Source organism: Trachemys scripta, chromosome 7, assembly GCF_013100865.1.
Source record: "Trachemys scripta elegans isolate TJP31775 chromosome 7, CAS_Tse_1.0, whole genome shotgun sequence".
In the NCBI taxonomy this organism is placed as follows: Eukaryota; Metazoa; Chordata; order Testudines; family Emydidae; genus Trachemys; species Trachemys scripta.
The window spans coordinates 48547592-48561018 of record NC_048304.1 but is presented as its reverse complement, the minus strand read 5'-3'; the positions used below and the strand labels follow the sequence as shown (position 1 = coordinate 48561018).

At 54.6% G+C, this 13427-nt stretch overlaps 1 protein-coding gene across 1 annotated transcript in view; it reads right to left on the bottom strand.

The window, feature by feature from the left end:
- The window catches only part of CACNA2D2 (calcium voltage-gated channel auxiliary subunit alpha2delta 2), a gene marked incomplete in the record, with an annotated part of 589972 nt that overhangs the window by 83095 nt on the left and 493450 nt on the right, over positions 1-13427 (bottom strand). Inside the window, 2 exon segments of the mRNA XM_034776135.1 lie at positions 10972-11071; positions 11384-11434. Coding sequence (XP_034632026.1) covers positions 10972-11071; positions 11384-11434 — 151 coding nt within the window.

Sequence of the window (13427 nt, the reverse complement as noted above, 5' to 3'; positions counted from 1 at the left end):
GTTTTCAGAGTGCAGTGTGCTCTTGCCCCTGGAGTACGCTTTATGCTGTAGGTAGGCCAGATGTGCACCCACCCCTGGCAGGGCAGCTCCCCATCCCCCCTGTGTTGCCGGAAGGGGCATAAAAGGGACAGGGAGTGGGCCAGGATCAGCCTGGTGATTCCTAACCTGATGCTGTCTAGTTACCCTACCAGCCGTTCACACACGCCAAATAGAGCTCTGAGCTCATGCTCAAGGCCACAAAAAAGCATTTCCTGCCCATTTCCTCCACACCCCCTGACTTCTTCTGGGACTGGAAAATCATCTCAGCTCCTGACCGGGACAGGGGAAGGAGGAAGAAAAGGAGTGAGAACCAGTAGGAACTATCCCCCCAAGTGAGAAATGGATGTCTAGAAAGAAGTGGGATTCATTCCCCATTTGCTGAAAGTCAGGGCCCAATTAATCACACAGCCAAATTTGGCTCTCAGTTATGATGGTGTAAATTCTGGAAGAACTGCATGGATTTGGGTGGAGTTAGATGACATTTACACCAGTGTAACCAAGAGCAGAATGTATCTGTCCATGGAGAAAGCTGTGATTTCCCTGAGCATCTCTGGGTAGGATTTCTGCAGGACATTCGAGTGCCTTATCACAAGGTGGCAGACCCACTTAAGCAAATGTCCAGCACGGAGAGGCCTGACCTCCCATCAGGGAGTAGTGGTGAGAGGATGGACAGAGCAGGGGCTCACAGATTGCTGGAAATACAGAACGTTGAATAGGGAGGCAGGGATCCAGCAAAAATAGCCAGGTTACACTCATTACTTTCCTGCCAGAGAGAGGGCATGTGGGACAAAGAGCAATTATAGCTCCTGACTCCTGCTAGGCTAGGCCAATGGGCCGAGAAAGCAGCCGGCTGTCTCGCTGGGTGTGATCAGGGCAGGGTACAGACCTATGCAACGTCAGTTGTGATGACTTCACAATGTTGCTACAAGACATCGTTCATTGGAGGTGGCTGCACAGGTCAGCTTGTAGAATCCTGGAAACATCGGGCCAGAAGGGACCTTGAGAAGTCATCGGGTCTGGCCCCTGCGCTGAGGCAGGACCACGTAAACCTGGCATGTTCTTGGTGCTATATAAATCAATCAGTAATAATGGATGCTGTCCAAGGAGAGATCATCGCTTGTCCTGGGAGCAGATCATGCTGAGAACGGAAGTAGCTGGGGTCAGCAGCTGTAGCTAATCCTCCATAAAGATATTAAGGCCAGGACAGGAGGCACATTTCACAGTCTAGACACCTGAGGATCTGAGCTGTGCTTGGGGCCTGAGGATAGACCATCTCTGACAAGTGCCTGTCTCACCTGTTTTTACAAGCTTGCTAAGATGGGGATTCCACAACCTCCCTAGGAAACCTGTTGTAGAGCTTAGCTATCCTTAGAGTTAGACAGTTTTTCCTAATATTGAACCTAACTCTCCCTTGCTGTAGACTGAGCAGATTTTGTTGCTCTCCTTTGGAAAAACAAGTCCAACAACTGCCAGTTTGTTTCCCCTACCCTAAGAGAAAAGCTTGTGCAGAGCACATCCTCTTCAAGCTGGCCTGGCTCGTCTCTGCTCTGCCCCAGCCCTTTGGTCCCATGCTTCGCAAGCTGCTCCAGCCCTGCCTTCCACCAACGCCAAAGGCTTTCAGTGGCTTGCGGCAGCCTCAGGAAGAGGCCAAGTGGGATGGCACGTGAGACGATAAGGGATGAATTTGCAAAGGTGGCTTCTAATTTTGGGAGCCACGTGTTTTTGGGCAACCTGCTGGCATCTCCCTGGACTTAATTCTCAGAGGTGCTGAGCACCCCTCGACTCCAACAGACATCAATGACAAGCAGGTCCCTAAGGTCACGCAGGCTGACTTCCCAACATCAGGGACTGTTTCTGACCTCTCCCTGGGAGTCTGATGGGCCATCTCTCCCCTCGTTCAGGTCCCTCCTAACCAGCCTCTTTCCCAAGGCTTGTACATACACCCTTGTCCTCCCTGCAGGCACACACTGACTCATTTAGAAGGGAAAACATGGTGGCTCTTATGGGAAGCCTGCCCGCCTCACCACTCAGTCATTTTGTTTCTGCTGCTGTACCCTCTCCCTCATTTACATGCGGCACAGCAGGCTTCACGCTTGCCTGTTAAGCGTCTGACAGGCTCCTGGTGCTATATGAATCAATCAGTAACAATAATGGATGCTGTCCAGGGAGAGATCATCACTTGTCCTGGGAGCAGATCGTACCGAGGAGGGAAGTAGCTGGGGTCAGCAACTGCTGCCAATCCTCCATAAAGATATTAAGGCCGGGACAGGAGGCACATTTCTCAGTCTAGACACCTGAGGATCTGAGCTGTGCTGGGGGCCTGTGGGGAGCACTGAGGACTGATCAGTTTGCAAAACCTCCCAGGGCATGCTGGCGCCATTCGTCTTGTATTCCAAACAGCCCCCTGCGGATGCTCTGGGAGCTGAGTCTTCATGGCTGCTTTGCAGCACACAGCAGGGTCTAGAATCGGGGACAATGTCTGCAAAACTGTTTGAGAAGCGCTAATTATGTTTTTTTTATTATTATAAACCCCTGGAGAGGAAAGACTGGGAACAAATCCAGTACTGCCAACCCCAAGAGGTTAAAAATCAGGGGTCAAGCCTCCAAACCCCGCCCCCCACAAAACTGGCTTAAAAATCAGGAGATTGTAAGGAATAATAATAGTGAACACTGATTTCGTTCTTTGCCTTCTGGTGGGTGAATCTTTAGAGGGCATCCCGGTACTTTTCAGTGCAATGGGGCTAACAGCCTTGCCCTGCCTCACAGAGCTGTTGTGAGGACTAATATGTTAAAGAGTGTGAGGTGCTTAGATATGAATGTCATGGCGGGCACCTAGGATGGCTGCTTTGCTGGAGCAGCACCAGAGTGCTCAGCACCTTGCAGGATCACACTCTATGGACGCCATCCGATGCCCCCTGAGGGCTCACTGTGAGGAGCCTTTCCCTGGGCTACAGTGGATCATGCCTTATTCATGTACTGCCCCTCTTGGACCTAACGGGGGTGATGGGAAGCGGAAGCCGTCGATCTGCCAAGCTGGACTAGTTTTAATGAGCCCCAGGCCTGAGCCACGTTGGCTGGTGATACTGACAACTGGATGATAGACCTTCGGCTCTGGGGGCAATTGAGTCTTGGCTCCAGACATGCTGCTTCTTCAGTCATCCCAGAGAATGGGCTTCCCCAGAATGGGAGAGAGGCCTTGATCACCTGGGAGCACAGCTGGTCTAGAGAACCACCCAGCCTGCCCTGCCTGCCATCAGACATCTGGCTGCCTGGTTAGCTCCCCAGAGCTCCAGTGGTGACGGCTGAAGAGGTGTCCTCAGGAAGGTCACTATTACATCCTGGTCACCTTTTGGCTGACAGGAACATCATATATCTTGGCTGCTGGGGCAAACTGGCCCCTAGTAGCTTCACAGCCACAGAGTATGCTGCAATTGCCAACACGCAAGAAGTCGCAGTTTCCTCTGTGACTTTTGTCAAGGCCTCTGCTCTGCTCTCCGGCCTGAGCTGAGCTTCCCAGATGAATCTGAACATCTAGGACCCTTGTGTTATCCCCCATAGCCTCTAAGAGATGTGATGCCACCGAACACATCCCAGTGCGACAGCCTGGGATGGGACAGGGCCCCAGGGGCAGCGAGTTGTATGGCCCATAGTGCCTGGGCTTCAGCAAATTCAGGGCCCGGGCACCTGGCTCACTAATGTTTAAGGCTGGGTCTCTTCTTCGGCCCCACTTGCTGCCCCCACGTGCCCCTCCCCTGAGCATCCCCACCTGTCCTGGGCAGTTGGTGGCTGACCCCTGCAGTTCTGCGCTGCGCTCCCTTGCCAGCCACGGCGCTGCAGGCTACAAGGGAGTGACGCTGGGGGAAGGCTGAGGAGGCTGCTGTACCAGTGGCAGTCCCTACCCCCGGCAGACAACTCCAGGTGGGGGCGTATCCTGGCTGGACCTCCTGAGCAGCAGCCTGGGGGGCTTGTGTGAGTGTTGTGCCAGGGGGGCCGTGCCGGGCCCTCCCCTCACCCCGAGCTCGCTGTTGCCGATGGGGAGAGGGCTGAGGGGAGTCCTCCTCTCTGGCCCCCCGTCCCAGGGCAGCTTGCCTGATGCACCCCAAACTCCTCATCCCCATCTTAGCTCCACACCCCCTTCTGTACCCCAACCCTCTGTCCCAGCCCAGAGCCCGCACCCAGCACCCACCACCTCAAACCCCCTCCCGCACCCGCCTCTCTCCTGCAAGTCGTCCTTCACCAGCCTCTATCCCTTCCCAAGGGGCGCTCTCCCTGCCTGCAGCCATCCCAGGTCCGAAGCACTAGCCCGCGGTGCCTGCCCTAATGCCAGGTCTGTGGAGGAGTCTCCAAAGTCTGCTCTTTCCCCGCAATGGGGAGAACCTGAACGAGATGTTTTTTTGAGGCATCTACATACCTGAAAAACGAGGGGACTCTCAACCGACCCCTAATGCCCCCTGGGAGGGCGTGGAGACTAGGAGACAATTTCCTCTGACTCATGGCAGATAAAATGTCCCCGTTGCTCCAAACTGTTCTGTGTCCCATCTGGTGACAGGGATAAGCCAGACTGTGAGCCCCATACGCCCTGTGGCTAGTACCTTACTCCAGTCGGCAGAACGACTACCTGAAGCCACATGTATCCTATTAACTAGATCCTGCTCTACCCTCGGGAAGCCAGAGCTCTTCCTGCCTGGAAGCCAGTCTGATCCCAGAGCACCCACTGCAGAGCCACAAAAATCTCCTGAGCTAGTTAGGATGATGCAGCTGAACATCTCCCTCGGCCAGCCCCAAGTCCCAGCCTCCCCTTTGCCTCTCACGCCAACGCCCGTTGTCACCACAATGAACATCTCCCACGAAGAAAACCGTCCGTCAAAGCCGGCGTGGGGGAAATGACAAGGGAAGCATGTAATTTATTTCTCGCAGGTGTGTTTTGTCGGTTGCAATCGATCAAAGGCAGGGAGACATTGGGAGAGGGTGGGGAAGGGAAAGGTGACAGAAACGGTAAATGGGGCTGTGGGAGCTATGCAAGGCAGAGGGCAGCGCCTCTGAGGGACTAGCTATTCCCCCTCACCCCCTTTCCCATTATAGAAAGAAAGAAAATGCTTGCCTCCTCCCAGACGCTGTGGCATTTTGTGAGCGGCTAAGCTGCTTCCCAGATCTCAGTCACTACAGAATTAATTATTGCTTTAACTCCTGGGTGCTGGAGGCTGGTGACACCATGAGCTACTATTGCCTCACTGGAAACCATCAGCTGGCTTTACTGATTGTGTGGCAACACCAGGGAGGTCTTGCCATGCTGGATCTCAGGACCCTCCTGCTGCACCAATATGTCTCCGGCCCCACATGCCTCAGGCCTGCTTTGCCAAGGTGGTGAGAAATTCCATTGATCTCCATAGGAGTGGCGGGGGCTCAGTGTTTCTGAAGGTTTTCCAGGGTACTTGTTCTTTCACCAGCCCTGCTAAGGTGTCAGCAAAGCTGCCAGGTTCCAAGATGTCATCCAGGCTCCCTGGGAGTTGACGTTGGACTTGGGTTTGACACCCTCTTTGATGGGTGTTGGGGGATTCGCGGTTTTAGGGCGGTTGAAAAGGCCTGTCAGGTGCTGGGTGAATTGGCTCAGGGATGGGATGGAGAGGGAGGAAGGAAAAGAGCCTGTGGCAACCCTCATTAAAAACAACCCTATCCCAAGAACCACGGTCATTTCCTTGGCGCTGTAGCTCTGATGGCACCCAGGAGGTCAATGAGCACTCGAGCTGACGCGGGAACCCTCCCCACGAGGCCTCAGACACACGGACCGGTCACAAGACCCTCCAAGCAGGAGGGGAGGAGGAGGACAGAGATGAAACGATGCCCAGGCTAGTCATAAATGTCCCAACTCTTTGATGCAAGCGTGCATGGTGACACAGTAATTGAAGTGTACGTCGTGATGGCGCGGTGTCAGGGTCAGGGTCCATATCCAAGTGACCACATTCAGTGACACAGTCTCTCTATCGCTCTACCTCTGCAAGACTGAGCACCATAGATGCTGCACCTTTTTGCAGCCAAGAAGCAGAGTGCAATTAGCTGGTATTTAACTACTCTACAGAGAAATTACTGGATAACAATTCTTTAGCTCCTCGCTGTACACAGCTCCAGTCACAACGACATAGTTATTTAGCAGCTAAGTGATCCACTGTCATAGCCCAGAGTAGCACTGAGGTTACTTGTCTATAGAGAGTATCTACATACCAATTACAGTTTGTTGGTTAGCCATAAAAAAGGTTACAATATAATTAGTGCCACTCAATTTACCCTGTTGCCAAACAATCATGGATACTGTATAGTATGAGGAGTGGGGCGGGGGTGTGTGCCATGTGTGACAGTTTTATTAATATGTAGGATTGGTGCCCTGGGGGCAAACTTCTGCCCTTACCGGGATGAGCCAAACTGGGAAGGTGGCAGGGAGTGGTGCCGGCTTTGCCTTGGTGATGAGAGTCAGCCTGCAGGCACAGGGTGGACGCACGATGCAGTGGGTGCGATATGCATCCCAGGTGAGTGCATGGTGTGGAAGGTAACATATGCGCTAGCTGACTGAGGGCTTGACCACACCCCGTGACAGTCTGACCACACCCTACTGGGGCCAGGTGTGCCACGTATGTGGTTGGTGGCCAACCTCCTTCCCTAGCGACTCTTGGACAGCTTGCAATCCTGGACTGCTGTTACAGGCAGGGAAGAGACTTCTACACCCTCTCCCTGCACTAGCGCAGCCAGGGATTCACCTTGTCAGTAGTTTGCTAGTGGCAGGAGAAGCTCAGAGGACTAGGGCATTCAGAGGGGCACCCATAGGGAAGAAGGACCTTTCAGGTTCAGCTGAACTGTCCAAATCTCATGCTGAAGTGACCTGAACAAGGGCCTGGAGCTAGGGAGGTCCTGAGTTCTAATTCCAGTCTGGTCACTAGCTCCCAGCGGGGCTTTAACTCTCTGTGCCTCAGTTTTCTCATCGGTACAAAGGGGGTGACAACAGGCATCTCACTCTGGGTGCGTATTCAGCGCTTTGGACAAATGAAATTGCTCTGCGCTGGCAACAGGGCCCTGCCATGCCAGGACAGACCCTCTGATGGTGCGTCAGAGCCCCTGCTCCTGGGAAAGGAAATGAGCAGGAGAAAGTGAGCTGAACTCCAGCATGGCTCAGGATCAGCTGAGGCTTTTGCTGCACCCCTCCTGGTTTGCCTATCCCTTGTGCAGGCAGTGGGGCCGGGGCCATTTTCCAGAGAGCTGCATCAGACTCTGGCTGCGGATTTCCCTGAAGATACTCAGCCGGGGTGGAGAGGTGTCCTCAGACAGGGTTGTACGTGGTGAGAGCAGCTTGAAGGGGTCTGGGGTACTGTAGTGGGGTGGTCACCCACTCCAGCTCACAAAGGGTTAAAGCCAGCCCTGGGAGAGGGCTGGGGCTGCGAGCTAAAGGATTGCTGATTGGGGAAGCAGCCGCAGCTGGGCCATGCCCCAATCAGGCCACAGCTGGCCCTATAAAAGGCCAGTGAACCAGGAGCTGACAGACTCTCTCTAGCTATATGGAGAGAGAAGGACCTGACTGCCTGGGAAGCTGAGGAAAGTACTAGTAGGAGGTGCCACAGGGGTGAGTCCCGTGTGGTTACAAGTGGTGGAGAATGCGGGCATGAGTGGTCCACCCCTGATACAAGGGGCCAGGGCAAGGCCAGTGGGACTACTGCCCAGGACAGTGGAGTGACCCAGAGGATGATGGATCCCGGGTACACTGGGGTTTTCTATGGGGAGATCCCAGGTGTTGTTCCTGGGTGGGCCCCGGTGTCAGCCCCCGGGTGGAAGGGGGCTGATGACCTGCAGGGGGGCCAGAAGACCCAGAGTGGACCGTGGGAGGTGCAATGGGCCCTCCATGGACAGATGGCCCAGCTGGCGAGGGAGCAGCGGACCTTGGTGAAACTCCTCCAGAGGGAGTGTTGGAGGAGCCACCGACAGCAGGACGGGAAGCGGAGCACCAAGGCCAGGAGGCCAGTGGAAGAGTGCAGGGCTTGCCACACCTGCGGACAGATGGGGCATTTAAGACGGGATTGTCCCTACTGGGGTATGGGCGGGGTGCCACTGCCCAAGACAGTCCACCAGGTGAGGAAACCTCGGCAGTTGCTGACCTATTGGGCCTGTGGGCGATGGGGCCACGTGCAGTGGACATGCCCAGGCCCAATGCGGACAGTACACATCAGTCCTGGCAAGGGGACGGGACTCGGGCTGGACCACGAGAATCATAGACTCATAGAATATCAGGGTTGGAAGGGACCTCAGGAGGTCATCTAGTCCAACCCCTTGCTCAAAGCAGGACCAATTCCCAACTAAATCATCCCAGCCAGGGCTTTTTCAAGCCTGACCTTAAAAACCTCTAAGAAAGGAGATTCCACCACATCCCTAGGTAACCCATTCCAGTGCTTCACCACCCTCCTAGTGAAAAAGTTTTTCCTAATATCCAACCTAAACCTCCCCCACTGCAACTTGAGACCATTACTCTTGTTCTGTTATCTGGTACCACTGAGAACAGTCTAGATCCATCCTCTTTGGAACCCCCTTTCAGGTAGTTGAAAGCAGCTATCAAATCCCTCCTCATTCTTCTCTTCTGCAGACTAAACAATCCCAGTTCCCTCAGCCTCTTCTCATAAGTCATGTGCTCCAGCTCCCTAATCATTTTTGTTGCCCTCCGCTGGACTCTTTCCAATTTTTCCATATCCTTCTTGTAGTGTGGGGCCCAAAACTCCAGATGAGGCCTCACCAATGTTGAATAGAGGGGAATGATCACGTCCCTCGATCTGCTGGCTATGCCCCTACTTATACAGCCCAAAATGCCGTTAGCCTTCTTGGCAACAAGGGCACACTGTTGACTCGTATCCATCTTCTCGTCCACTGGAATATGGGTGGACGAGAAGCTGGATATGAGTCAACAGTGTGCCCTTGTTGCCAAGGAGCTAGGCCCTTTTCTGCAGAACTGCTTCCTAGCCATTTGGTCCCTAGTCTGTAACAGTGAATGGGATTCTTCCGTCCTAAGTGCAGGACTCTGCACTTGTCATTGTTGAACCTCATCAGGTTTCTTTTGACCCAATCCTTTAATTTGTCTAGGTCCCTCTGTAGCCTATCCCTACCCTCCAGCGTATCTACCACTCCTTCCAGTTTAGTGTCATCTGCAAACTTGCTGAGAGTGCAGTCCACACCATCCTCCAGATCATTAATGAAGTCCCAGGCAGCACAGAGGCTGGATACCCGGACACATTAGGAGGCACTGCCCCCTCAGGGAAACTGAGGGGCAACAGGAGGAGGTGCCTGTGGACCCGGAGGGGCTGGAACTGGAGGTGGAGTCGGTTGCCGGGATGGAGGGGATCCCGAAGGAGGTCGGGACCCAGACCGTCACTGGGCCGATCTCCAATAAGGAAACCCAGACTGAGTGGGCCCAGCAAGAGGCTGGGGCCCAGGTGGGCTACGTCCAAGAGACGAAATGGACCCAGACCCTGAAGGAAGAGGGCCTGGAAGATCCTGACCTCCAGGCACGGCTAGAGGAGCTGGCCCGTCGGAAGGCGAAGGTACAGGTCTGGGAGATGGCCTGAGGCTGGGAGGCCTCTGAAAGGAAGCAGGTGGCCCTGGAGGGGCGGCCCTGGAGGGCCAACTTTGGGGAGCTCAGGACATGAGCCCCCCCTAACCCCAGGAGTGGGGATTTTGAGGGGGGGGATGTAGTGCGGTGGTCACCTGCTCCGGCTCAGAAAGGGTTAAAGCCAGCCCTGGGAGAGGGCTGGGGCTGCAAGCTAAAGTTCTCGCTGATTGGGGAAGCTGCCACAGCTGGGCCACGCCCCAATCAGGCCACAGCTGGCCCTATAAAAGGCCAGTGAGCCAGGAGCTGATAGACTCTCTCTCTCTCTCGCCTTTGGAGAGGGAGGGACCAGGATGCCTGGGGAGCTGAGGAAGGTACTGAGGATGGAGCAGTACTGGGGAAGGGCCAAGGAGCTGGGGAGCTCCATCCTAGCAGAGTCCCAGGCTGCAGGCCGAAGTAAGGGCCCACTAGAGAGTACTAGGGCTGCAGAGGGGCAGCTCCACTATAGGAAGAGGCAGCAGGTCCAAACCCCCTTGCCTGGGATGAGTGGCTTATACCGCAGTCTACCCCAATGAATGGGGCTAGATGGAGACTGGGCAGTAGCCAAAGACTGAGGCGAGGTGGGGATAGTGGGTGGGGGTTCCCTGGAAGGGGGTAGACCCCGAGACTGAGGGGTGCACTGCCAGGGGGCAGCACTCCGGTGTGCAAGGACCACTGGGTCCAGGAGGGACACGGGGCCAGGAAAAGTGGGACACTGGCCTGCAGGAGGCACTCTGATGGCTGGAGAGCTAATTCCCGACCAGCAGGAGGTGCTTCAGGGGTGAGTCTCGCACAGTTACAGGTACTTTCCTGAATTTCTTGCACAAGGCCACAAAAAGGCCACAAAAGAAAGAGCATCTTCAAATCCAGCTCATCTGGGAACAATCCCAGCACCCACCATGGTCCAGGAAACGCTCTTTCCGTAAGAACTATCCACTGCCTCCCAGATCACTAGCTATGCAGCTCCCTAGATGTTAAGGCAGAAGGGACTGTTCGGATTGTCTCATGCACGGCACAGGCCAGAGAACTCCACCGAGCGATTCCAGCCCAGAAATTCTCTCTTTTAGAAAGAACAATGCAGTCTGAATTGACCGGGAGTTACATGGGTTTGCTATTTAGCCAAAGGAAATGTAGTCTGGAAATTTCCTCCCAGTGAGCCGTGTCAGTGTGGGAGGGCTACAAGTCCCGGTATTTGGGTGCACTACGCCCAACTGAGACCAAACGGTGGTGCACAGGCTGGTGGGCCATGGACATAAAGGGTGTTCTCCATCTCTTGTTGCTAGGTTTCCCCACCCCTCTGCCCTCCTCAGAGCGGTACTTACTGAAGCCACATTGACGTAGTCGTCATCCGAAAGGGTGTCCAGCATCTCGCAGACTGACGTCTTCATCAGCTTCAGGGTGAGGCCACTGACGCTGCCGCTCCTGAGGAGGCAGAGGGGACATGGCTTGTGATGTGGCTCAAGGCGATACATAGCTCTGGGGTGGGGAATACAGGATGCTGCTGTTTGCAGGAACAGGGCAGGGGAGGGGAGAATGGCATGACCAGTGACCCCACTGCTCCTCAGCAGCCCCCCAGAGCCATCCCTTGGGGGAGGTGGAGGTGGCAGAGTTACATGCTCACTCTGGGTCCACCCATTTGCAGCCTGTTGATTGGCTAGGTGAGAATTTCACAAGAAGGTCCTGGCCATATAAGGAATCCAGGGTTCCTACAGATTCCTCCCGGGCAACACTCACACATCCACGATGATCACCATGTCCTTTGGAGAAGAGGCCCCTTGGATATACCTGCAATGAGCAAAGACAGAGCGTGAAGCATGCCCCGGCCTCCCAACCCACCTGGGGAAGGGACTGGCATTGCATCGCAGCCCGGGGCCACCTGGGGAGGATGAGGTTGGGATGGGAGAACTACAGCAGTGGCTGGCAAGAGGGCATGTATGTGTATGTTTGTTGTGCTGGGCTGGATAAAACTGCTCAAGAGCCAATGATTAAATTACTCTCTGATAACTGGAGGACAGTCAGCTCCACAGAAAGCTCAGGGCTCTATGTAGCAATTATGAATACACACATGGTTTTTTAAATGCCTTCTACTGGCTGTTCTAATAACTATAGCCTGCTGGACTACACTACCCAGAATCCTCAGCAGGAAGTTTGGCGGGTCTGGATTCAGAGAGTGCAAAATGAAGCATGATGGACTGGCAGCATCAAACTTCAAATTCTCTGTGCACAATGCACAGCTCATCAGCTGGAGCCTGTGTTTTGAGCACCACATGCTGTGAGAGCTGTTCCCTGTGGCGTGCAGAGCAGCTGTCATCGTTGAAAGCTAGGGATGGTTGGCTGTGGAGATCTAAGGTCCATAGGTGAGGTTTGACTTCTACATTTGGGGTGTGTGTGTGTGTGTGTGTCAGCTCCAGTCAGGCCAACAGAGCCGCACATGTGGGAGGGAGGGGGGCGGCGGCGGACACAAATTCCGAGCCTGCCCACAGGGGAACCATTTGAGATGGGGAGAGCGCAACTTTCACCGTGATTCCAGGGGCTGCTTAGGCAACTGAAAACTCCAGTGTTTTTGCAGATAATAACTTAGAAATATCTGACAGGAGCATTGTATCTAATTCCTATATCAAGAAAGAAAATTAAATAAATATTAGACCCACTCAACTCTAATACTAACATGTTCTGACATCTTGTGCCAAGTTACTTATGGGACACTGGTTAGATTTAAAATTGTAATGTACATTCTTACTAAGAGATGCTTACTGAAGTCAGAAGCGACCATTGTGATCAACTAGTCTGACCTAGGCCCAATAGCGTAGCTAGGTGGGTTCAGGGGAAGCAGCCGCTTCCCCTCAGTTCATTTTTCAAAAGCAGTGCCTGCCGGGCCGCCGCTGGGGTCCTGCAGGCAAGTGTGGGGGGGCAGCATGGCCAGACTGGGCTGCCCGGGGAAGCAGGAAGCTGCCAGGGAGAGGGGATCTCGCCAGCTGCTGCCCGCCCCAGTGCTCCCCTCCCCTCAGCCCCCGGGAGAAGCAAGCAGCGCCCGCCCGCCCCTCCGAGGGGGGGCACAGCATGGCCGGAGGAGGCTGGGGGGGAGGGGCCGGAGGAGGAGCCAAGGGGGGCATGGCCAAAGGAGGAGCCGGGGGGGGACGCCTTTTTTATGGTTGCTCCCCCTGCACTCAGAAGCTGGCTACGCCACTGCCTAGGCCATGGAACCTCACCTTACTCACTCGTGTAATAGACTCCTAACCTCTGGCTGAGTTACTGAAGTCCTCAAATCATGGTTTAAAGACTTCAAGTTACAGAGGATTCACCATTTACACTAGTTTAAACCTGCAAGTGACCCCATGCGAAGGTGAACGCCCCCTCCCCCCCCCCCACGGTCTCTGCCAATCTGACCGGGGGGAAAATTCCTTCCTGACCCCAAATATGATGATCACTTAGACCTTGAGCATGTGGGCAAGACCCACCAGGCAGATACTACAGAGAATTCTTTCCAAGGTAACTCAGAACCCTCCCCATCTAGTGTCCCGTCTCCAGCCATTGGGGATTTTTGCTACAGGCAGTCACCAATGGGCCACACGCCATTGTAGGCAGTCCTGTCATACCATCCCCTCCATACACTTACCAAGCTCAGTCTTGAAGCCAGTTAGGCAAGGCCATCCTTACCCATATGCAAAGTATGCAGCTGTGTGCTGCTCAAGCTCTTCCGCAGGGCCCCCGCCCCAGCCCTGCCCCCACTCCCCTGAGGAGTGCAGCATGGCCGGGCCTGCACTCACTGGCAGTGGGA